Source organism: Pangasianodon hypophthalmus, chromosome 23 (assembly GCF_027358585.1).
Source record: "Pangasianodon hypophthalmus isolate fPanHyp1 chromosome 23, fPanHyp1.pri, whole genome shotgun sequence".
In the NCBI taxonomy this organism is placed as follows: domain Eukaryota; kingdom Metazoa; phylum Chordata; class Actinopteri; order Siluriformes; family Pangasiidae; genus Pangasianodon; species Pangasianodon hypophthalmus.
This window is the reverse complement of record NC_069732.1, coordinates 17153961-17180223: the sequence shown is the minus strand read 5'-3', so window position 1 is coordinate 17180223 and position 26263 is coordinate 17153961. Positions and strand designations below refer to the sequence as shown.

Genomic DNA, 26263 nt, shown 5'->3' with positions numbered 1-26263 from the left:
GGTACACCAGATTCTTTCAAAGTATATTTCACCATATTTCCAGGCAGCAGTTACCTCTATATTTTATTTTTTTATTTCAAGATTCCATAGTGTAATGAACTCGGATTGTTCGTTGCGAGTGCGCTTTTCCCTTTCCCCTTTAAACAACTGAACGTAACTGTACCATCGTACGATCCTGTTATTTAAAAACAAACAAAAAATCAGCCGAACTAGACCACATTTAAATCAGCAACGCTGAGATCAGGATGCAGCGAGTTGACCGACATTACGACCTCCTGGAGCGGCGTGTGGCAGACGTGGAGGGTGTAGGAGCAGCCAGGTCTCTCGCAGAAGAAGACTGGTTCTGTGATTCTGGCTGGATTTCTGACGAAGTAAAGTTGTAGACATGTACAATTACACAGTTGTGTTTTTAGATCTACTGAAATATCACTGGATCTGTGCAGATGCGGTAAATTCATCCCAACGGCATAGTAAAGAATCTTACCGGGAATCTCATGAGCCCAGAAGTCACTGCAGGAAGGGCAGTGTGGATCAGTGCGTCCTTTAAAATATCTGGCCACACAGTGATAATGCATCTTGATACCACACTCAGGGTTTTCACAGATTTGGCCCTAAAGATATGAAGGATAAGTTTGTTCACAGAGATGTAAATACATCATTTTTATATTTTTACTGGCAGATCTGAGAACAGATAACTTATCAATGATGTGCTATACGAAGCGTTTCTTTTAAAGCTTTTTAAATGCTACTGTAAGGGAGCTTTCCACCCTGAAACACAAATTAATGCTGTGTTTGTGGTGCTTTGTAAGTGGTAATTTGCAGGCTGTAATGATGTCATTTCCCATGCTCAAAGTGAGAAGTGGGGAAAAAAAAAACGAAAAAACAAATGGACGCCTCCACGAAAGCATGTCTTTTGTTTGCTCTGTCAGAGCACGTAAAGCTACTTTATGTCATGTAATCTGGAAGACATTTTGTTTATACCAAAAATCCAGACACATGGACTAACTGCTATTTCAAAATGATCTGGGTGACTGAAACGCTTCACAACAGTTTATTTCATATTTTGCTCACCTGTAAGACGATGTTTTGGCACACGTGACAGAGTCTGATGAGGTCCTGGTAAACTGTACGTATATACTGCTCCATCTCGATGATGCAGCGAGTGCTTAAAGTGTATTCACCTTGTTTCTGGAAAAGAGAGACATCCAAAAATAATAACAATAATAATAATAAATAATAATTTCAGTGTTCTTTAATTTGTTAAGTCATTGTACATACTAGATAAAAATATAGGAGATTCATGTATTATTAATGTGAAGTCCTGAATTTATTTGCAATGGAGCTTGGAAGCTGATAAAAGTATGAGTATGAATTTCATATTCATATGTGAATTAAATACATGGCACATTAAATAAAATTATTTTTTCCTGTGGTGTATCTAATACATTTACATTTTTGCTTGTTTTTTTCCTCTGTTTTTAATTTGCTAGTGGTAACATTTGCTATTTGATATTCGAAAACTATTCAAAATTACAGGTTATGGTATCCTAAAAATACAGATTTTATGTAAATTAGACTAAAGACGAAGCAGCCAGGAAAAAATGCTTTCAGAGTGGTCAAACAGCTAAAAAGTTTTTTATGTTATATATTAAAATAGTTAGTTTTCTACAGTGATGTTAAACACTCGATGCTCAGTAAAAGCTCGGTGTAAACTATCTAGATAACTTTATGAATATGTCATTCATTTTCAGATACTTCGGTCAGCTTCCAAGCCTCATAATTTGCACAGTGGAATCTTTGTCAAAGTCTGTTTCCAGTGTAACAGGAAATTCCTCTCTTCAACAAAGCCTGAAAGTGTTATGAATAGTTATAAGCGGGGCTTCCGCATGGCACAAGGTTACAATGAATGAGCGAAAGTGAGCGTTACGCTTCGACCTAAGAGCTCTAGGGAGCAGGTAGAATTTGGCTGCGAGTAAACTGGCAGAAAACCATGCAAAATGAAAAAAAAAAAAAAAACTGTAATAATTACAAACTATAGCATTTTTAACCCTAATAATGAAATATACTAATGAAAGTCATGTTCTATTGGAAGTCATGCCAATATAGACATCTTTGCAAGAATTCTGTAATTACATAAGGAATAAAACACAACACACTAATAAATAACCATCTTCAGTGTTGGCATTAGGTCTATCACACCAACCTATCGTCGATTATTTTAATGCAACAGCACACCCTGAAGTGTTTATTTCTCTTATACTACAGTAATTAGCCACCTAGGCTTGTGCAATATAACAATATTATCATCTCTACACAATATTACGTTGCCACGACATCCAGTGACGTTTATCGCAGACTATATTATATTACCAGACCTGTCAACTGTTACGCATTTTGCGAAGGAGCGCCGCAAAAACATAGTACAAGTTAAAATAAAAGTAAAAATAGGCCAGAAGAATAAAGAGCAGTCTTTTTTCTCCAAAATAAAATAAGAGATGAACCAGTCGACGTGAATCTGGAATGATGTGTGCAGATGTTTTGAACTCTAATGATATTAATAGACGCTTCCTGGAAGCCACAGTCCCCGACTGCATAGCTGATAATATTATTACTCCCTCTCCTCTTTTCCTTAAACCTGAAATGGTGGAAATCATCATTTTCCGGTCTTTTTAATAATATTATTACACTCTCTCTTCCTTTCCTTAAACCTGAAATGGTGGAAATGATCATTTTCCTGTCTTTTTCCTGACGATGAAATTGTGTATCGTGATATTTTAAAATGGAAAAATTGTGATCAGGGAAAAACCAATATCACACAAGCCTATTACCAAAGATTACATTTTAAAATTCATACTTTTTATCTGCACACTTTTTATCTGTTTATAGTTACGTACATAGTTCTCACAGCTGAAATGTTATAGTGACTAGAAACAGTCACGAACTTTGACTCAATAACTCGCTGACATCTGAGAATAAATGTTAAACGGAGTTCTCCTAACACAAAGATCACCAGATCAATATTATTTTTTTTTTTCTTTGTTAAATAAAATACAATTTTTAATCCAGTTTTTATTCTTCTTAGGTTAGATTGTGAAGCGTCCATCATACAAGTCTCTGTGATTTTACTATAGAAATGATAACATATCAGAATGAACACATTAATATAAACCTGGGAACTGAATCACAGCTGACATTACTGTCAGAGCTGCTGGTGTACAAAACTCCATCTGACCAATTCAACAGCGCTATGGTATAAAAGAATTTAACCATTATCAACAGCGTCATCCAGTCATAAAACATACCTCATTTAACCATTTGTCCTGGACAAACTTATTCAGCACATGCTCCGTCTCTTTCTTTTTCATTTTCTTTGTCTGGAGACGATCGGCGCAATTCAGGAGATCAGTGGAGGAGGCAGTACCGTTCTCGGAGTCTAAAATCAGATCCATCTGAGTTGAAAGATATAAGGACAACAGGTTATGAAGAAGCTTTCTTGAATGTGACATTTCGAAGAGAAAAAGGTTCGGTGGGATGAAATGCAAATGAAAAGAAATTCAATGACTGTATCTGATATTCTGATGGAGCAAAAGTATTTACCGTTTTCCTGAACAGTTCCAACTCGTTATCAGCGTAATCAGAAGACATTCTCGTGATGTCCGTTTCGGCCATGTTCACCTGCATGGAAAAAGCCATGTATGATGTATCTGCTCAAGCTGATTTCACAGCACAACATACACAGTTAAACATATAACTGACCAAGGCATAGTGCTGTGCACCGTCCTCTTCTGACGTGCCTTTTCTAATGTGCATGAACATGGGCTGAAGATTAGTATTGATCACGTCGATGAATTCCTCCAACCTATCTGGCGAAAAATGTGCTACAGAGGAACAACACAAAAATAAACCTTGTTCAAATGTGGTTTTAAGCAAAAATAAAAATTAAATTTTTTCACCTCAGTAAATAACGTACACACCTCCATGAGTCTCACAACAGTGGCGATGAAGTGCCTTGGCCTGAACACTACTGATTATACCGTTACTCATCATGGTCTGTAAGAACCGCTTATGACTGTCGCCCATAGGTCGGGACATTCTGCTGGATTTTCTCCTCTATGAAGGTAACTAGATAAAAAGAAAAAAAAGGGAGTAGGTGCAGTGCACATCACTAATAAACGCAAAATAGTACAACATTTCATCCTGTTTAAGTTTGTGTATTGCTATATTAAATTGCTCTACAGCATACACTTCATAGCAAAAGTTTGTGCACCCCTGACCATCACACCCATACGTGCTTGTTGAACATCCCATTCCAGATTTAGTCCTCTCTTTGCTGTTGTAATAACCTCCACTCTTCTGGGAAGGCTTTATACTAGATTTTCACACGATCGCTTTCTTTCGTGGAAAGCCTGTGCCATTACCTGGAGTCATCTGAATTTGTGAAGTGATCTCTAGCTTCGGATCACAATGACTGATAGGTTATACAGTTACACAACCATGTTACAACTGTTAAAAACAGCTCTTCAGTAGCTTTCAAACAACACAGGAGTCGAGGAGTCAAACAAGAAAGTCGGACATTTTAGCCGACTTTGGAGCTCTATTTCCAGTTGAAATGATGCCTCAGGTGCTGCTACGGACCTCATTATGTCTCAATCTATTTATTCGTTCAAATTTTTTGGAGAATTTATAGATTTATTTATTTATTTTTAAGATATGGTGAAGTACATTTTGTAGTACATTTTGTTTACAATATTAAATTTCTGTTTGTAGCTATTTTGGATTTATTTAGTTTTATACATACAAAAATGCACATTGTTTTGCATTGTTTATGATTCAGAAATTTAAAAAAGTAGTCTTTTTGGTCAAAATTTTTCTTCACTAATATCAAAATATTCTCAGATCAAATTGTGACCGGAGTGTATCATTACAGCCCTACAAAAATCCCAATGAAGTTCATTTCAATTCCAAGTCTAAAATAATAATAATGTCAAAGGGGGTGTGAATACTTATGCAAGGTATGTATGTTCACCTTTGCATTTATAACTATCCCCAAGCTTTTTTTTAAACCTTTTACTTGCAATAAATTGGTTATTTGACACAAAAACATTGAAGGATGCAAACTTTTACACTCAGCTACACTGTTAGCTAACATCACACAGGGCTTATCAGTAATTTAACTCTAATTTTAATAATAAACAGCAGCAGTGAGTAATGCTAAATGATAGCTAGTTAGTTATTATAGCTGTAGCTAGTCCAGGCTAGCTCACTGTTTTGCAGCTTATAATCCTGACCATCTAGAAAATGTAAATAAGGTAAATAATGTAAGCAGTTTATCACTTTACTTACAGCAGAAGGTTATAATGTTGCATCCGATGTTTTCAATCTACCGCCTGCTAACACACTGAATTCAAAATGGCCTGAATTCAAAATGGCTTCCTCAGCACACACAGGGATCCTACATAGTGTGCATACACTGTTATATTGTGCCCTATGTAGTGAACATATCCAGGAAGTACAGATCCGTTTGGAATGAGGTCACACATCTCCTGTAAATAAACACTTCCGGTTTAGCTTCCTGTCCACAAACGCTGTTTAAGTGAATTATTAATTGTCAGTTAGATTATTAATTATTAATTAAGTTTCAGCACAAATGAAAAAATACTGTATTGTTCAAGATTTCTTAAAAAAAAATAATAATAATAAATTTAGATGCTGGAATTAAAATTAGGTCTGAGCCATATTACCTCCAGTTATTTATTACCTCCATTATTTATTATTCCTTCAATTATTTATTACTTTCACACAAGTGAAAATTATTTTGAGTAGGGTCATTTTCACTTGTGTTCTTCTTAACTCAATGTATCTACATGCAGCTTTACCAAGATGTACATTAGGTAGGGGACATGAGGCTCATGAATATTAATTAGGTTATGTACAGAATCGACCCTGATTGGCTGAAGCCAGGCAGGGTTGCTGCGAGGTGACGCTTTGCTGGTGGTCCAAAAATAGAGCTGTCAAATACATGTATATAAACTGTACAGCCAAAAGTTTGTGGACACCTCACCAGCACACCTAGACGTGCTTGCTGAACATCTCATTCCAGATTTATTTCCCCTTTGCTGTTATAATAAGCTCCACTCTTCTGGGAAGGCTTTCCACTAGATTTTGGGGCGTGGCTGTGGGGATTTGTGTTCATTCAGCTACAAGAGCGTTAGTGAGGTCAGGGCAACATTAAATTTATAAATATATTTAGGAACCGGTTTGGGCCTCTTAGTTCCAGTGAAGGGAACTTGTAAAGCTACAGTATACAAAGACAGGTTTTTAGTCACTTATGTTACACACATATGTATGTTGCTGACATAATCTCTAATCACTCTCCTAGAATAATCTCCAATCAAACCCCCAGAATAATCTCTAATCACACACCCCAGTATAATCTCTAATCACTCTCCTAGAATAATCTCCAATCAAACCCCCAGAATAATCTCTAATCACACACCCCAGTATAATCTCTAATCACTCTCCTAGAATAATCTCCAATCAAACCCCCAGAATAATGTCTAATCACACACCCCAGTATAATCTCTAATCACACACCCCAGTATAATCTCTAATCACACACCCCAGTATAATCTCTATTCAAAGATCCAGAATAATCTCTAATCACACACTCCAGTATAATCTCTAATCATACCCCAGTATAATCTCTAATCACACACCCCAGTATAATCTCTAATCATAGACAGGTTTTTAGTCACTTATGTTACACACATATGTATGTTGCTGACATAATCTCTAATCACTCTCCTAGAATAATCTCTAATCACACACCCCAGTATAATCTCTAATCACACACCCTAGAATAATCTCTAATCATATCCCCAGTATAATCTCTAATCATACCCCCAGAATAATCTCTAATCACACACTCCAGTATAATCTCTAATCACACACCCTAGAATCATCTCTAATCATACCCCCAGTATAATCTCTTATCATACCCCCAGTAGAATCTCTAATCATACCCCCAGTAGAATCTCTAATCTTACCCCCCGAATAATCTCTAATCACACACCCTAGAATCATCTCTAATCATACCCCCAGTATAATCTCTAATCATACCCCCCAGTATAATCTCTAATCATACCCCCAGAATAATCTCTAATCACACACTCCAGTATAATCTCTAATCATACCCCCAGTATAATCTGTAATCATACCCCCAGTATAATCTCTAATCACACACCCCAGTATAATCTGTAATCATACCCCCAGTATAATCTCTAATCACACACCCCAGTATAATCTGTAATCATACCCCCAGTAAAATCTCTAATCACACACCCCAGTATAATCTGTAATCATACCCCAAGTATAATCTCTAATCACACACCCCAGTATAATCTCTAATCACACACCCCAGTATAATCTCTAATCACACACCCCAGTATAATCTCTAATCATACCACCAGTATAATCTGTAATCATACCCCCAGTATAATCTCTAATCACACACCCCAGTATAATCTGTAATCATACCCCCAGTAAAATCTCTAATCACACACCCCAGTATAATCTGTAATCATACCCCAAGTATAATCTCTAATCACACACCCCAGTATAATCTCTAATCACACACCCCAGTATAATCTCTAATCACACACCCCAGTATAATCTCTAATCATACCCCCAGTATAATCTGTAATCATACCCCCAGTATAATCTCTAATCACACACCCCAGTATAATCTGTAATCTTACCCCCAGTATAATCTCTAATCACACACCCCAGTATAATCTGTAATCATACCCCCAGTATAATCTGTAATCATACCCCCAGTAAAATCTCTAATCACACACCCCAGTATAATCTGTAATCTTACCCCCAGTATAATCTCTAATCACACACCCCAGTATAATCTCTAATCACACACCCCAGTATAATCTGTAATGATACCCCCAGTATAATCTCTAATCACACACCCCAGTATAATCTCTAATCTTACCCCCAGTATAATCTCTAATCTTACCCCCAGTATAAGCTGTAATGATACCCCCAGTATAATCTCTAATCACACACCCCAGTATAATCTCTAATCTTACCCCCAGTATAATTTGTAATCACTCTCATAGAATCATCTCTTAGCATTCCCCGAGAATAATCTCATATCATGCTTTATTACTGAAATTACTCTACTGAACTCTAGTATCCCGTTTGTAGAGTTCCTACTTTCACTTTTGCCAGTTTAGGTCCCATAGTTTCGCCAGCTACATGCACAAAGCCTCTTATTTCTCAGCCTCGGATTTCTCAGCAAGCTTCTGGGTTTCACTTCGTTCAACACTTTCGATATTTGATCGCTTGTTAATGTGTTCCTGTTATTTATATTCTGTACCCATTTTGTTTTTCTTTGGTGAAATGGGAGGAGTGAACCCTCCTTACGATTTTCCACAGAACTGCTGTAGCTCAGTTGTTCCAGTAAAAGCAGAAAAACACGCCCATTTTGCCCAATCCCGCAACGGGGAAGTGAGATAAGGCGGTGGTGTTCCCAAAAGCTCCTTCAGTGCCATCCGCGCGTCAGCACGCCAAGTCGCTTCAAGCTGTTGAAATACACGAGCCAGACCACCACATCGGACTTTTCTCCCAGGATAACTTGGAAGTCACCTTATTCTGCTTGCTTATTGTGCAGAAACACAGAGGTGAGTTCCTCAAGCGTTTAAAGCCTTCATGGCTCTGGAGCAGCTGTCCACAGAACCTGTTAATTGCTCATTGTGAACTGTTAGTTGTTATTAAGTTATTAATCTAGACTTATATCTGTTATATCTGACTTTTATGTTAGCTTTTTTTTTTTTTTTTTTTTTTGAAATCCATTTCAACAGTTTCCTTGTATTCCTTTACTTTCATTTATGCAGTCTATAGGATGGGTGCCGTGATCCTCATCCTGCACCTAGGCCTCTTAATCAGCTTTGGCTTCACTGAATCTTCTGAAGATCATCCAAGAGCAGGCAAGTTTGTGCACTGCTTTTGAAGCGCTTTAGTAATTAATGTCTGTTAGTTAGACCTTTAAATTCAATGACACCTTCAAAAAAATTTCAGAGCCCAACCTGGATCTGGAATGCCTTAACGATTACCTAACCGAGATGGTGTGCCGTTTGACCTCAGACCAACTTGAGACTTGCTCCGAATACAGTCTCAGTGTGTCTAGAGATACTACAAAATATGAGTGAGTTCATCAGTGGACCATAACTTTAAAAAAACATGTAAAGTTAATATTTTTTCTACTCGCTTTTATCAGTTCTGATTGCTGTACCTTGTTCCTTGCTGTTTTACAGACTGTTTGCATGTGATTTCAAGCAATTTAATTCCAGTGCATGTGAATGCTCGATCGAAGTGCCATCTGGCTTTGTTATAATGGAGAACTTCAGCGTTAACGTGTCGAGAAGGAAAAACTTGTTGTTCAGTCAAAATGTCAGTACTACAGAAAACAGTAAGTAGACATAACATAACTTAATCCTTTATGTTTTAAGTTTAATGAGCTCATTCTTAGTCTTAGTGTCAAAAAGGTTATTTAAATTAATCATTATAATTAATTATATTATAATTCTAATTAGTTACTTAATTAATTAATATGGTGGAGTTCTTGTGTCAAATTAGTGTTTGGAATGTTTTTGCTAAATGGTATTAGCCATTGTGTGAATAGAATAAATTAGTCATCATGTGAGATATAGACTTCTTTAGTGACTCTTTAGTCTTCTTTAGTGACTCTGTGGCTCTGCTACTTTTGTAGCTCCAGCTTGTCTTAACATGATCCCCAGCTTGTCATAACATGATCCCCAGCTTGTCATAACATGATCCCCAGCTTGTCTTAACATGATCCCCAGCTTGTCATAACATGATCCCCAGCTTGTTAACATGATCCCCAGCTTGTCATAACATGATCCCCAGCTTGTCTTAACATGATCCCCAGCTTTTCTTAACATGATCCCCAGCTTTTCTTAACATGATCCCCAGCTTGTTAACATGATCCCCAGCTTGTCTTAACATGATCCCCAGCTTGTCTTAACATGATCCCCAGCTTGTCATAACATGATCCCCAGCTTGCCGTAACATGATCCCCAGCTTTTCTTAACATGATCCCCAGCTTGTTAACATGATCCCCAGCTTGTCATAACGTGATCCCCAGCCTGTCTTAACATGATCCCCAGCTTTTCATAACATGATCCCCAGCTTCTTAACATGATCCCCAGCTCATCATAACATGATCCCCAGCTTTTCATAACATGATCCCCAGCTTTTCATAACATGATCCCCAGCTTGTTAACATGTTCCCCAGCTTGTTAACATGTTCCCCAGCTTGTTAACATGATCCCCAGCTTGTTAACATGTTCCCCAGCTTGTTAACATGTTCCCCAGCTTGTTAACATGATCCCCAGCTTGTCTTAACATGATCCCCAGCTTGTCTTAACATGATCCCCAGGTTGTTAACATGATCCCCAGCTTGTCTTAACATGATCCCCAGCTTGTTAACATGATCCGCCAGCTTGTCGTAACATGATCCCCAGCTCATCATAACATGATCCCCAGCTTTTCATAACATGATCCCCAGCTTGTCTTAACATGATCCCTAGCTTGTTAACATGATCCCCAGCTCGTCATAACGTGATCCCCAGCTTATTAACATGATCCCCAGCTTGTCTTAACATGATTCCCAGCTTGTCTTAACATGATCCCCAGCTTGTTAACATGATCCCCAGCTTGTCTTAACATGATCCCCAGCTTGTTAACATGATCCCCAGCTTGTCTTAACATGATTCCCAGCTTGTCGTAACATGATCCCCAGCTTGTCAAAGCATGTATGCCTACATGAAGGAGCATGATATTGTCAGGGTCCTGCGTTTTTAAAAAAGGATAAAGTTGTCAGTATGTTCCTAGGCAATTCTTATGCCTTGAAGAGAATTTATTATTCTACAAAGATTTTTTTTGATTGTTCACAATTATATGTACATGGATACTTTCATACAATGACTCTTTATTCTCTCTGAAAATCACAAAACCTTTGTTGATTGACACCTAGATCATCTGTTATAACTGTTAAATGCTGATAATTGTCTAACTGTTACTTTTATGTTCTACTGTTATATACAGTAAATTTATCTGCTACTGTTATACACCGATCAGCCATAACATTATGACCACTGACAGGTGAAGTGAACAATATTGATTATCTTGTTACAGTAGCACCTGTCAAGGGGTGAGATATATTAGGCAGCAAGTGACCAGTCGGTTCTCAAAGTTGATGTGTTGAAAACAGGAAAAATGGGCAAGCGTAAGGATTAGAGAGACTTTGACAACGGCCAAATTGTGATAGCAAGACGACTGGGTCATAGCATCTTTAAAACAGCAGGTCTTGTGGGGTGTTCCCGGTAAGCAGTGGTTAGTACCTACCAAAAGTGGTCCAAGGAAGGATAACCAGTGACCCTGCGACAGGGTCATTGGTGCTCAAGGCTCACTGATGTGCGTGGGGAGCGAAGGCCCGTCTGGTCCGATCCCACAGAAGAGCTACTGTAGCACTAATTGCTGAAAAGTTAAAGCTGGCTCAGATAGAAAGGTGTCAGAAAACACAGTACACCGCAGCTTGCTGCGTATGGAGCTGTGTAACCGCAGACCTGTCAGAGTGCCCATGCTGACCCTGTCCACTGCCAAAAGTGCCTACAGCGGACAGGTGAGCATCAGAACTGGACCATGGAGCAATGGAACTTTTACATCATGTGAAAGGAAGGGTGCATGTGCATCGTTTACCTGGGGGAGAGATGGCACCAGGATGCACTATGGGAAGACCGCAAGCTGGTGGAGCCAGTGTGATGCTCTGGGCAATGTTCTGCTGGGAAACTTTGGGTCCTGGCATTCATGTGGATGTTACTTTTGACACATACCACCTACCTAACATTGTTGCAGACCAGCTACACCCCTTCATGGCAACGGTATTCCCTAATGGAAGTGCCCTTTTTTGGCAGGATAATGCACCCTGCAACACTGTAAAAAATTTTCAGGAATGGTTCGAGGAACATGACAGAGCTCAAGGTGTTGACTTGGCCTCCAAATTCCCCAGATCTCAATCTGATCAAGCATCTGTGGGATGTGCTGGCCATCAAGTCTGATCCATGGAGGCCCCACCTCGTAACTTAAAGGACTTAAAGGATCTGCTGTTAACGTCTTTGTGCCAGATACCACAGCACACCTTCAGGGATCTAGTGGAGTCCATGCCTCGACGGGTCAGAGCTGTTTTGGCAGCAAAAGGGGGACCAACACAATATTAGGCAGGTGGTCATAATGTTATGGCTGATCGGTGTATTTATATCTTTTATATGAAACTTCTTGCCAGTTCATAAATGTTTTTTTTTTCTCAACAGTTAAGCCTAAAAAACCATTCATTGTGTCAGTCAATCAGACAAAGAATGGAGACTTTCTTGTTGTCTGGGACTCCGTATATAGGACTGAAGACTCTACATTCAGCAGTGATCTGATTACGGAGCTCATTTACTATGTCGAAGGAAACAAAGGAAGCATAAAAAATGTAAGTTAGCTATGTGTAATGAACAACAGTACATCATTCCACGCATCCGACATTGTCATGCTGTGCGAAAATTATTAGGTGAATAGCAGAACTTTACTTATTTTCATACAGGTGACAGTGACAAAAGAACAGCAGGAATATAGGCTTTTAGGCAGAAACCTTGAGTCAAATTCCAACTATATTGTGATGGCAAGAGTGAGATCACGCTTAAATTCAAGATTCAGTGACTACAGTGATCCATATAGGTTTACCACACGTACGTTTTATTATTATTATTATTACTATTATTATTATTATTATTATTATTAAATATGTTGAACCATTTCCTTTAAAAAAACTGTATTACCTGTATCTGTGTCCTCAGCCTCCTCTCCAAAGGACGTTCTCAAGATAATAATTCCCATCCTATGTATAATTCTGATCATCTGCATATTCACCAGCTACTACTCTTACAACAAGTAAGACTGCTTCCATTTTAGTTACTTTAGATAGTTTAGTTACAGTTAGTACCGTAAGTTGGATGTAGAACTACTGTCAGTATTAAAAAGGGTGATTTAGCACACACGTGCCCCATGCTACTGTATCTTTTCAGTTGGGTATCATTGTCTACCCATGGCGTAGCTCTGTATCTAACCTGAATCACAGTACTAGGGGCTTCCTCTTCATTTTATTTTATTTTATTTTTGTAGCGCCTTTAGCAGTAGACATTGTCACCAAGTTTGTTACTTTCACATTGTTTTTCAGTAAGCAAATATACGCATTTGCAGCAATTGTTTAAACAATTTTATGGTCAGACACATACAGTAGGTTATAAGTAAATTGTCAGTTTTTAATTGTAAACTTCTTAATTGCAGAATTCTGACAGAGTGGTGGGACAAGATTCCTACTCCGAAAATAGCTACTAGTTTTGTAAAACAGGTAGGCAGTGTTTCTGTTCCTGTCAGTTGTTGCCTTGTTTTAACACATGACTTAAATTACACCATGCATCTACAATTCAAGACACTTTACTGTCAGTTAAATTACGGGTTTATGATCAATTTTTGCACATGGCATGAAATTCAGTAATAACTCCTTATATATATATGCATTTGTGTGTGTGTGTGTGTGGAGGGGGGGACTGAAAAAAACAAAAATAGCCACTTTTTTCTCTAAATTATATAACTTATACTGCTGATAGCAAGGGTTGTCACGACGCATAAGCAGGAAAATTGATTGCTCAAGTGCTGCAATTTTCATCTGAACTTCCTGTCATTTTTTTTCATATCTTATACTGAGGACCAGATTTGTATCGTAGCTGTATAAAACCCAATCCTTTCTTGTCCGTGTAAAATAGCTCGAGTCACACTGAGCAATAGTGACCTATTAAACACACACATACACACACACACATACACACACACACACACACACACACACACACACACACACACACATAGCATTATGGCAATATTATTTCCAAAAGAAATGCCCTGCAATTCATCCTGCCCTGCATATATTTCATGTTAATCAGGTCCCAAACTTGCTGTTGTTTCAAAATGACTTCTCGTCTGTCCGTCTTGACTCTTCGAAACTGGTCCAACCTGGGGAGAAGACACGGTGATTCTTTTTGTTTTATGCATTTAAAATGTATTAAAAGAAAAGCAACGTCCTAATATTGTTAAGAGCTCTTCTAAAGTGCCTCTATTTTCTGACAACAGGCCAGCGTCTTCTCTGGTAGACGTCAGAGGTGAAAATAGCCTCAACAGCCTTGGTAAGAATGGCAGTTCAGCTGAAGTGATTTATGGCCAAACAGGCAATGAGAGTTCAGAAGAAAACAGCAATGAAAATAACACTCAATGGGAACTTGTCAGAGCATCTCAATCAACAAATCTTTGTCAAATGCCAATGTCGAACAAATACTATAAAAACCTGAACTCAAACAGTGACGATTGTAATGTCCAAAGTGAGTGTGGGAATAGCTCTGGTGTCAGTAACAAGTTCTATATGTTTTCAGTCTCTGATAAGTTTCACAACCCAGCTATTAGTCACTTTATGAATGACTTTAATGAGAGTGAGAATGTGTTTCCTGGTCTGGCTAAAAACCTGGACCCAGTGATCCCGACAGACTTTGAGTACGGCCCGTGTACTGGTTGCTCAGGATCTGAAAACGCCAGCCCGACTCAGTTCACACCCTCCAGCAACGACATTGCTGTGGTTCCTGGATATCAGAGCATCAATGAGGTCATAGATTGTGCATCTACAGACCACGCATTTATCAGCTCTCATAATGACATTAATCTAATCATGGAAAAACTAATCTGCAGCAAGATCCCACAGAATACTTCCTGTCAAACCACCATCATCCCAGTCGAGAATGGATATAAAGATTTTCAAAGCTTGCTCAGAAATTCGGAAGAACAACAGAGCCTCACCACTGAACCTGAATTAAAACATCTTTGTGGCCCGGCTTTGCATATCTCTCCAGGTATTCAAATCGACTCTTCCTATCACAGGGTTTAAGGTCACAGCTTAGGACAGAATTTCCGTAATTGTATTTACAGGAAAGACATAGAAGGTATAAGCATAATTTTTTTATCCACTACCAATTAAGCAGTGAACTCATGCTGAAAAAAAAAGAGGTGTGTTTTCTTACGACACACTTGCGTACTACTCAGTTAGCACAGCAGCATTATTATCCATTTATCGAGGTCTGCTGTTTAAGCTTCCATTAAATCCATAAGCATGAGCATTAGCAAGATGACTTTGTTGGAAGTATGCCAAGTACAGATATGTTTGCAAACTATGGGCATATAACTAATATAAATTTAAGTGTTACACTTTACTTCATGGTTATTGATGTTTTTTTTACTGCAGCCTTTGGCATGACATTTAGGCAATACAGTAATTTGCATCTATGTAATGAATGACTCAGTAAAATAAAACACGCTTGCCAGTAAAAAGGTTAAATGTCTACTATCAAAAAGCAGAAGTATGGCTGATGATTTGTTGTTTTTATTCTATCTTGTATTATATGGTATGGTCAGTAATGCAACAAGATAAGGTTAGGTTTGGATAATAATACATTTAGACATGGGAAATTAAAACTTCAGTAAGGTTTAGGAAAAAGGAAGACATGTAGTATTGTGGTGTGTAATTACAGAACTTGTGAATGCAAGTGTAGACCAAACTGCCTTACCACACTTCCTTGGTGTCTCTCACTTAAAAATAGTGATCTGCTATCATGTACTTACATCGCAGTTTAATGTGAGAGTGTGATCTTCGATAAGACAGCACACATTGGAGCCTGCAGATCTATTTGGTATTGATAAAGAACCACAAGAGCAGAAATTTCAGCCAAATATAGTAAAGTGATAGGCCGTGTTTATTATTATATAGTCTACTGGAGGCCATAAAACTGAAAAGAAAACGTTTCATCAGAAGCGTCATGGGAATAGTATGCATGATGAAATGTCGCGTAGTTGTTCTGCCTCTGAGAAGACCTGACCAAACTAGTCCGAGCTGTTTGTTCCTCTGAATGTAAAGTTACCCTGTTAAGGAAAGACATGGTCATGGAATGTACGCCTTTATTAAACTGTACCTGGGGAAATCTTTCGAGATTTTATACATGCTGCCATATGTAAATAATGTACACTATATAATACAACTAGTTTGTGCCTTTAAATATTCAATTTCCTTTCAGAGTTGCTTTTGGTGGCAGAGATGTTCATTTTTTCTTCAATGCACAGTTCAGAATGCTTTTATGTAGCTTGAGTTAGTCTTCCCAAACACTAAGAGTGAGTGTAGAGTAGGGATTGTTATGATCTGTTCAATGTCACCACCACTGTGGACAAGATAGGGACATATTTGGACTGACTGAATAATCACAAGTGGGTTCAGTAGAGGTCAAAGCACATGCTAAGCAAAGCACAGACATAAAGAACTAGAAGACAGTGAGCACAGTTTAAGATTACTGAATAAGCATCAGCAATACAAGATCACACAAGACAAGCGGGGAATGTATACACAAGCTCACAAGGAAGCGCTGCAAACAGAGCGGACAGACATGCTAAATCGTTAGGGACGAATCAGGGTGGAGCTGGAACAGGGCCTGAGAAAATGACACCTGTAAAGAAGTACAGGACCACAATGATTTTCTCTACGAGTCTCTTGAATGGTTTCAGTAAAGTGAGGTAGAGTGGTATAGCAGGGAGCGCTACTGCCTCAGAGCTCCAGGGTCTTCGGGTCGACCCTCTGCTCAGGTTACTGGGGCTCATTGTTCAAGCTGGATACAAGCAGATGTATCTGTAAAAATAGTTTGTAGGTGCATTTACATAAGAAATTTGGTATTCATGAAAATTCTGTAAGTTTCGAAAAAACATTTGTGTCCTGCTCGTGCTCCTGAGTGTGTGTAAATTTGTTTATAAGAAAACTATCTAATGTAAAACTCAATCGATCAGCTTCAAATCATCATTCGCAATGAGTTACTGCGATTTTATATATACAGATTTTATAGACGGATATAGTATCTTACAATGTCAAGTTTAAATAGCTTATGTATTTCAAATACACACACATTTTGTGAAACCCAGTCCAGAGCCAGCGCTAAGTGTCCGATAAGTGACCTATCTGGCATGTCTCAAGCTGCTGTGTGCTAAAATTGTATAATACAGGCTTCCTGCTTTTCCATCACGGTGTCAGGGAAAGTGAACTGGTATGCGAGGGAGATCTAGCTGACAGTCACCAAGACACTTTGCTTTGAATTTAAAAAAAAATAAAAAATAGCAGTTTCTCTGTGTGATGTGCTTGGTGATATAAATAGTCTATTTTTCCTCTGTTTTTAATTGTCCAACCTTTTTCTTTTCACCTTTTCTGTAATTTGCCTCCAGATTTTGGCCTTTTCTTGTGCTGTTACATTGTTAAATAATATATTTTTTAATTGGTATAGATGTGAGTCAAAATAACTTTCATGTCTACTGCTGAGAAAGTCTTTTCCTGCCATTCACTTGTCATTTCAGCTCTGTGAGTTTTACCTTTTATGGAGTTTTTGGTCGTGAACAAATACAAATTAGCTGATTGGCGTTCATCAACATACGCACATGAGTTTGAAGAAAATCAGCATTTCCAAAACTTTTACAAACCCTGCACATATTTTTAGTCTGGTTTGGCTTATGCAAATATTTACATGCAACTTTACTTAAATATTTATAAATGTGGCCCACTGTATATGTAGAGCTTTGCATGTTTTTCCTAAGTTTCTCTGGCTTCTTCAGATTTCCTTGCACCCCATGCCAACCTCATTTCCTTGCACTTAAAACATGTCAGGACATGTCTGTGATCTACTGGCATCTCATATAGGGTGTATTCCCACCGCGCACCCAATTTGTGCCCAAGTGACAGGCTCTCGAATCAGAAATGTTACATCCTGAATATAGAGAAATCAACCGTTCATTGCCTGTATGTGAGTGCAAAACATTTATCAGACAAATAAACCCTTTCTGGTTCTTCTGTTACTTACTCTGACACGGCACACATCGTCTTGCCTCATATTAAGATGCATGAGGGGTCCATTTGCTGGACAATGCAGACTCATATTTCACCTTAATCACAGACAGGAAGAGATGCAAGTAGAAAGAAAAGAGGGAAATGAGTATGCAGGAATGTTTCTAGATTGACTGTGATACTCGACACAGGCACAGTTCTTTTCAGGCAGGAAAAGGGGGTGGGGGGGCGAGTACGTTTTATTGTATATTGTGTACACAGCTGTGTGTCACATTTGGCCAAAAAAAAAAAAAAATCTTTAAAAAAACTTTATCTTTGTAATGTGAATGTATCCTTTCATGTGTTCCTATCAGATACCATATCAAATATATGACCACGATGAGATCCGTCAGATCTGTTTCCAGGTTTTGACTGTACATGTGCAGTGCATGTTATGATGTTCATGATGTTTTTTGCAAAAACGAATTGAATTGAAACTGAAGTAATCTTTTGTTATTCATTTATGTTGATTTGTGCTGTAAGAATGACCGTTTGTGCTGGTTTGGTTTCTGATCTAATTTGTTTGTGCTAATCTGAGTTGTACGAACCTTTTTTTTTAGTTTACACATCGCTACAGAACAATGATTAACTCACAAATATGACATTTGCTGTTGCTTATGATGCACATGAGGCATTGTGCAAGTCTTTTCAAAATGTGTGCATGTAACACATGGACCACACGAATGTCTACTGAAGTGTCAAGGTAGAAAGATCAGATCTGAGCAAAACAAAACAAAACAAAAAAGTAGACAGACAATTTCGACATAAGGCTTTTAATTTCATTTATGAAAATGAACAGTGGCTTTTTACCATGGTTCTCTCTCTCTCTCTCTCTCTCTCTCTCTCTCTCTCTCTCTCTCATTACCATGATTTTACAATATTTACTATGGCTTACCCATGATTTTCAAATAGTAATCATGATTCTACAATTTCCATTGAATGTACAGTTTACATGCTCATAGTTCTTGTGTATTAATTAATACTGATAAAGGAAAACAATATCCAGGAGATATTTTCAGCTATGCTACTAGTGTGAGTAAAATAATATATTCAAAAATATCATTTAAAAAAAAAACAACCTGAGCATCAGTAAAAGACAATGTAGTGCACTCTAGTTACTGTGTTGTCACTGTCTTGTGACAGGGTTTTGTTGTCTTATGTAATTATAAGGCAATGGCTTTCCAGCATAAATGTTACAGTAAAGAACTAAATGGACCGATGGCATTTCTTCTAGAGTTCCTTAGTGTTAGATTTAATACGACATTCTTTAGAGCTAGTTTTTATTGTAAATTCATCAGAATACAACTGAATGTGGACATCATGAAAAAAATCATGAAACATGTTGAGAGAAGACTTTATTGAGCCTTTGTTTACCTATTTGAAAAGTACTTTTTTACTATTATATTTCATAACTGAAAAGAAGATGTTATTTTGAGATGTATTGCTTAATTTCATGCAGTTCTTTTATGCATTCTGTTATGTATTGCATACTCAGTCCAAATAAAGATCTCACAAAATAATAATAATAAAAAAAATTCATACAAAATGTTCAAGTCTGGCCTTTGTATCTATCCTAGAGTAAGAATGGGGTCCAAAAAGAAATAAGGTTTTTCTTTCAACTATAAATATAAATATGATTGAACAACCAATTTAACAAAGGTGATGCAGAAATCTTTTATTGATAAAGGTCCGACTAAAAAAAAAAAAAGTGTAACATCAAAGTAGCACTTGCATATCTACTACACCTAAAATTAGGAGAGAGCTTTAAAAATAGCAGACTGACCTACAGTTGTTTCTGCCACCAGTTGGAAAGGTTTATTGCACTCTGTCTACTTGTTTCTGAATCCATTACTTGGAAGCATAAATACAATAATTACTCTAAATTTTAGTGCAGCACTTTAATGTGAATGTTTTAACTGCACTCCAGTGCAGAATGGATTAAGGAAACGCAGCTTTTATGGCCTGACTACAGAGAAATCAATACTCCATTATCTATTTGTGACTGCAGGACGCTTATCTGATCAACACAATGTAAAACGTTTCCGCTTCTTCATGAGTTTAACTTGCAACACTCAAATTGTATCTTGCCTCATATTATAAAGACTGATCTGCTATAATCCATTTAAAATGGCCAGACAAGCATGCAGCATGGTTTACTCTGTGAAGTCTAATGCTTGTTTTAGAAGATTTATTTAATTCTTACACCACTTCCTGGCCACGTTTGCTAGTGGATCTCTCAACACGAAAACAGCCCTGAGGATGTCTAGTTACTTACCTAAGAAATTCTCATGCGTTGATGTTGGTCAGAAACGCAACAGTTTATGTGAGTGGACAGGATATGATGAAATTTCCTTTAATGAGGTTATACGCTTTTCTGTGATTAAGTAAAAAACAATGAGACCGTCTGCTTTGCAATGGCACTTCTTTATTAAACTTGAGAGCACAAATCTAAGAAAATACATTATATGACAACAGTGAAATATATTCCTGTCACAATCATAGACAGTATACAGTATATTTGTTATTATAAAAGACAAAAAACTCAACCTGCATGATTGTCAGCTAAATATAAAAAGCAAAATATACAGTATATTAAAAATAAAAAGACATGTTTACACTAAAAAACAAATAATTAATTATTGTATAGCTATTATTCAGATTCGGCACATTCGGCCTTTAGTTACTGATACTTCACCAGCACTCAGTCACAATCCTGCAGATTAGTGACAGTATAAACTGACACCATGTTAACAAAGCCAGCAAGATACATATAAATAAATTGACATTAAAATGAATTTTTTAAAAAATTAATAGACTGGAATACTGAATTATTTTGTATTTGGCGCAATATGGAACTGGAAATGTGATAAAGTCATCCATTTTGTTATACCAAGGCAATATTATACATCAATATTATACATTTTTTTGTCTTTGGTAGTTTACAACACTGTATATCAGTTGCTGATGCTGATATAAGGCACTTTTCAAAATAAAACAGCTGCATTTGAACAATCATTAAAGAGTAAAACATTGGCTGGATATGTAAACATAAAGACAAAACCGATCGCTCTTATGTATCAAATTCATACGCACTGCATGAGCACAAGAATGACAAAACATTGTGGAAAAATTACAGCGGAAATAATGAGAACCCTGAGAGAGCGAGGGACAGCTCTCTGAAAACATAATGTGCTCGTCCTTGTGCACCTAATCATCAAAAGGACAAAAATCTATGTGATGAATCCTTCACAAAGAGAAAATTAGTGTCTAACATAATTAATAAGGCCCACTCCCTGATATCCAATACCCCATATGGTTATTTTCACAACTGGCAGATGAAAGTAAACCTATTGTGCTTAACAAATAAGAAAATGAAGACAAAGACAGGCATTCAACTGGTTATGAACACCAAAATCTCAATCATACCATAACAAGTACACAGCATAGCTAACTATTGGTCTGAAGCATATTTTAGGAGAACTAACAACAACCCAGAAAAGGAGACACAAAAAAACACTTATTTGTAGTAAGAAGCTCTTAGTGCATGTTAGGATGATATCTTACACATCTTAATGAGACTATTTTTAACTCTTTTTCTTTTGAGAAATTGATAGCACTGTTAGGACATGTATGAGGTTATGAATGAAGTCATAACAAGGCCTCTAACCACAACCTTCGTAACTTTCATACGAATTCAGTTGTGCAAACAGTTACAAAATTTAATATGTAAGTCCAAGTTGGTCTTAATTCCTCTCTACTGATGATTATTTTACCTCAAAACAAATTAAACATACAGTAAGGAGAAATCATACACTATGTGGCCAAAAGTATGTGGACACCTGACCATCACAACCATATGTGGTTCTTCCCAAAACTGGTGCCACAAAGTTGGAAGCACAGAGTTGTACAGAATGTCTTTGTGTGCTGTAGCATTACAGTTTCCCTTCACTGGAACTCAAACCTGTTCCAGCATGACAACGCCCCTGTGCACAAAGCGAGCTCCATGAAGACATGGTGTGTGAAGGTTGGAGTGGAAGAACTTGAGTGTCCTGCACAGAGCCCTGACCTCAACCCCACTGAACACCTTTGGGATCAACTGGAACACCGACTGAACCCCAAACCTCCTCACCAACATCAGCGCCTGATCTCACTAATGCTCTTGTAGCTGAATGAACACAAATCCCCACAGCCACACTCCAACATCTAGTGGAAAGACTTCCCAAAAGATTGGAGCTTATTATAACAGCAAACACAGGGGGAATAAATCTGGAATGAGATGTTCAATAAGCACATATGGGTGTGATGGTCAGGGGTGCACATACTTTTGGCCATATAGTGTATTTTACCAACTTCCCTACCAATAAAATGACTGCTTATGTCTCTCAACACCATATATTTTAACTGAATCATAAAATGAACTGTCACTAATCAAGCAGAGCATCTATATTAGAATTAAATAATAATAATAATAATAATAACATAGGCCAATCTGCCTTGAAACCTCTGGGACCAATCACAACTAAGTTTTGCCAAAATGACCACAAGCTAAAAAAGATAACATATAAATTATAACATTGTAGTGTTTCCCATAACAATCAGCAATACAACATGTTCAACCAACACCACTGGGGGCAAAGGTCAAACACCACAAATGTGTTAGTACTCATTAGAAATAAGACTGTATTATTGCTAAATGCTAGTAGTGGGAGCATGGCATATACAATGCGAATGCAGTGCAAGTTTAGCATGATTGCAAATACTAAACCTGAGTGGACATTGGTGTAATGAGAAGAGCTAGTATTCTGACAGATCGGCTGAGACGCTCAGCATCCGCTCCACCACGAAGAAGCACAGCGTTCCCATGAAGCCCAGGATGACCATGATGAGGAGCTGCCAGCACAGCAGCAGGTAGCCACTGTAGAAAAACGCCACTGCTGCAAAGATAGACTGACAGACAGAGCGGTTTGTTATTGGCAACATAATAAAGCTATAGATTATAAGTAACCATAAACCATATTCAATATTTTGTATTCCACTGTTCAGGGTTCACACACAACACTGACAATTATGTTGCTTTGCTATTCCCATTATTATTAATGTCATTTATATGCATTATGATTAAAATCTTTATTTATTACTTTGCAAGTCGTTATCTGCCTCGTAGTTGATTTGATACCATATTGACTTTATTTTAGCAAGATAAAAATAAATAGGATGAACTATGAACAAATTTTGGGAACGCGCCATAAAAAAATATTTAGATATTTGTTTACTAATCACTGTAACAGATTAGGACATTTCTGCTCATACAACATGATATTAATATACTAATATGATTATTTTCAAGATGTTAGACAACACAGAAAAGCTACCATGCTCCTGAATTAGGAAATTAGCTACAAATGAAATGTTCTGCACCTTCATGGATCATAACCCTTTCATGGTGAAGAGGTGATTGTGTACTTTGGTGCACCTCATGGATATGTTACCAGGAGCATAATGCTCTCAGTAGGGTCACCCTATATGAACAGATCTGATTTGAATTGAATTCAGACAAAGATTAAATGCACCCTGCTTGGTTTAGAGGCCCCTGGAGTCAAGCCCGCAGGTGAGCCGGCAAGTCTGGCTCAGCCCGAAGTGGCGACTTGGAGCCATCTTGTGGGCTCACCAGCTTCAAAACGAAGGGTAGAGGTCAGTTTAAATGCGAGTCAGGTGGCAAGCATGTGATGGACTAGACTTAGATGGATTAGACCACCTTTGGGAACATGGAATATCATTGTTCTGGCAGGGAAAGAGCCCAAGTTACTGTGTTAGATAAAAAGGTATGGACTAGATATAGTCCGCATTTGGGCCTCTGCTACCAAACTTCATGATCAGGTGGTCTGTATGCTCATCCAGCGTTCATGTACGAGATTGGCTTCATGTGGGTGTGGGATAAGTCCAGTCTCAGCCTCAGGCTGAGGGCTCCACAGCTGGAGCTCTTCCTCAGCGGAAAGTTTGCCTCTATGAGGTTTCAAGTCTCAGACAGGAAAATCTGCTACTTATATATTTAACTTTCTAGCCTCAGATTAGAATATTTTCCCTTCATGGAGGCCTCCTAGATCTGAACCCAAGAAATGTGCAAGCCACGGATTGGATTGCGCCTAAGTATATTTAATACCGAATTGGGAGGATGCCATTGAGGTGGTTCAGGCATCTTATAACGATGCCCTCTGATTGGCTCCTGCATCAGGCAGCAGCATTATACACTATATGGCCAAAAGTATGTGACACCTGACCATCACAGCCCTATGTGCTTGTTGCACATCCCTTTCTAAAACCATGGGAATTAACATGGATTTGGTCCCCCCTTTGTTCCTACAACGGCCTCCACTCTTCTGGAAAGGCTTTCCACTAGATGTTGGAGCGTGGCTGTGGGGATTTGTGTTCATTCAGCTACAAGAGCATTAGTGAGATCAGGCACTGATGGTTGGTGAGGAGGTCTAGGGTTCAGTTCCAGTTCATCCCAAAGGTGTTCAGTGGGGTTGAGGTCAGGGCTCTGTGCAGGACACTTGAGTTCTTCCACTCCAACCTTCACACACCATGTCTTCATGGAGCTCGCTTTGTGCACAGGGGAATGGTCATGCTGGAACAGGTTTGAGTTCCAGTGAAGGGAAATTGCATTGTTACAGGCAGGGCTGGGAGGGTTACTTTAAAAATGTATTCCTTTACAGTTTCAAATTACTTCATAAGAAATGTAATCAGTAACATGATCCAACTATGACAATATGAAAGTAATGTAATCTGATTACTTTTGGATTACTTCAAGGCCACATATGTAAATAAAGTCAAGAGAAAAGCAACATGAACAACATCAGCAACATCACAAAAGCATTTCAGAGAACAACTTTAGAGTTTCAACTGAAGTTATGATGGAAATGAGAAGTGACAGTGGAGCACATACTGCAAGGGCAGTGACCAATCTAAAAATTTGAAGACAGATAATTATTAATTTTCATAATTTTGCAACATGATCTTAGAAGCTTTGTTATTCAGTATGTCCTTACTAAACACTTTACTATTTGTTAAAAGTTTGATTCTGCAAAATTTCCAGTTTTTGTACATTCTTTTGTACATTTTGTTCTTATACATTCACATTTCATTAACTAATGTTAACAAGTACAAGGAAAAATGTCACTACCATCACACACAACATTAAAAAAAAAGTCTACACCATCTACTTCAAAGGCTATTTCAAAATACATGCTGATCAAGGCTGTGATCTTTCTTCATTTCACTGTTGGACTTTGGGGCGTTGTCAGGAGTTCGACAGCAGGCATCCCGTGTAGCGGGATTAGATGGAGTGGGGTGATCGGGGGGGTCAAAATACAGGACGTTCCCAGCTAATTCAGCACAGCTGGCAACATCATCCACAACTGTGATCATGCAAACCAGGGAATTTTCAAAGCACTAACTAACACTAAATAATTTTAGCTAACCTAGCTAGCATAATTTCCGTGCTTAAATACTTCTTTAAATTAGATGGCGAGTGTTTCGATAAAACCAGCGTCTTCACATTTCGAAGGCATAGTTTGCACTTTACCGTTCTGTTTTCTCCTTTATAGATAAAATAATTTCGAAATTTCCACAACTGTAATGCATTTTTTCCAGCGGGCATCATCGTGATAAACAGCTGTTTCAACAGAGCAGGATGATTAGAGACAGATGTTAATTGCGTACACAATTACGTGAATCACGACTGGCAAGAGAGAACCAGAACCATAATCAAGCAGCTGTCTATACTGCGTTATGTCAAAAGATCAATTTCTTTTGTTTTAAATGAAAAAATTGTCATCCTGATAGTATTTTCTATCCATTTTTACAAATGTATCCGATTACTTTTTTTGACGCAACTGTAACGGATTACAGTTACCAGTTTTTTGTATCCTGATTGCGTAACGCTGTTACATGTATTCCGTTACACCCCAAGCCTGGTTACAAAGACATTGTATACAATTGTGTGCTTCCAACTTTGTGGCAACAGTTTGGGGAAGAACCACATATGTGTGTGATGGTCAGGTGTCCACATACTTTTGGCCATATAGTGAATTTCACAGTGGCTTGGGAACATCTGGAGAAGTGGAATGTGTAGCCAGGAACAGAGAGATCTGGGCTGACCCATTCAGTTTTGAAAGCAAA

The 26263-nt window shown here is 37.9% G+C and overlaps 3 protein-coding genes across 4 annotated transcripts in view; 1 reads left to right on the top strand and 2 right to left on the bottom strand.

Annotated features, from left to right (window-relative positions):
- Nucleotides 1-50: 50 nt before the first annotated feature.
- nsmce1 (NSE1 homolog, SMC5-SMC6 complex component) lies at nucleotides 51-8371 on the bottom strand. 2 transcript variants are annotated; one of them, XM_026929562.3, is made up of 8 exons: nucleotides 8227-8371; nucleotides 3975-4122; nucleotides 3757-3878; nucleotides 3598-3675; nucleotides 3303-3449; nucleotides 1072-1188; nucleotides 485-611; nucleotides 51-363 (listed from the first exon to the last, which is right to left on the bottom strand). In XM_026929562.3, the coding sequence occupies exons 2-8, from the start codon at nucleotides 4090-4092 to the stop codon at nucleotides 266-268; spliced, it is 807 nt and encodes a 268-aa protein (XP_026785363.1). In that variant the 5' UTR covers nucleotides 4093-4122; nucleotides 8227-8371; the 3' UTR covers nucleotides 51-265. The 2 variants fall into 2 exon arrangements, with proteins under 2 accessions (XP_026785363.1, XP_026785362.1); XM_026929561.3 differs by lacking the exon at nucleotides 8227-8371 and adding an exon at nucleotides 5344-5509.
- A 138-nt stretch (nucleotides 8372-8509) lies between these two features.
- Nucleotides 8510-18386, top strand: il4r.2 (interleukin 4 receptor, tandem duplicate 2). Its single transcript, XM_026929559.3, has 10 exons — nucleotides 8510-8693; nucleotides 8907-8999; nucleotides 9091-9217; nucleotides 9327-9481; nucleotides 12405-12568; nucleotides 12680-12824; nucleotides 12933-13026; nucleotides 13423-13486; nucleotides 14079-14164; nucleotides 14266-18386. Exons 2-10 carry the CDS (start codon nucleotides 8915-8917, stop codon nucleotides 15065-15067), a joined length of 1722 nt encoding a protein of 573 aa, XP_026785360.1. The 5' UTR covers nucleotides 8510-8693; nucleotides 8907-8914; the 3' UTR covers nucleotides 15068-18386.
- A 2104-nt stretch (nucleotides 18387-20490) lies between these two features.
- LOC113536112 (UNC93-like protein MFSD11) overlaps nucleotides 20491-26263 on the bottom strand; it is an 18673-nt gene continuing 12900 nt past the window's right edge. Inside the window, exon 14 of the mRNA XM_026929898.3 lies at nucleotides 20491-23032. Coding sequence (XP_026785699.2) covers nucleotides 22880-23032 — 153 coding nt within the window. The 3' untranslated portion in view covers nucleotides 20491-22879. The remainder of the gene's footprint in view (nucleotides 23033-26263) is intronic.

Coding starts and splice junctions, on each gene's coding strand:
- nsmce1 (XM_026929562.3), bottom strand. CDS start 4,092: ATGTCCCGACCTATGGGCGACAGTCATAAGCGGTTCTTACAGACCATG. Junction 3,450..3,597: donor TGGAACTGTTCAGGAAAACG/GTAAATACTTTT, acceptor CTTTCAACTCAG/ATGGATCTGATTTTAGACTC. Junction 364..484: donor CTGGGCTCATGAGATTCCCG/GTAAGATTCTTT, acceptor TTACTTCGTCAG/AAATCCAGCCAGAATCACAG.
- il4r.2 (XM_026929559.3), top strand. CDS start 8,915: ATGGGTGCCGTGATCCTCATCCTGCACCTAGGCCTCTTAATCAGCTTT. Junction 13,487..14,078: donor CTACTAGTTTTGTAAAACAG/GTAGGCAGTGTT, acceptor CATGTTAATCAG/GTCCCAAACTTGCTGTTGTT. Junction 14,165..14,265: donor CAACCTGGGGAGAAGACACG/GTGATTCTTTTT, acceptor TTCTGACAACAG/GCCAGCGTCTTCTCTGGTAG.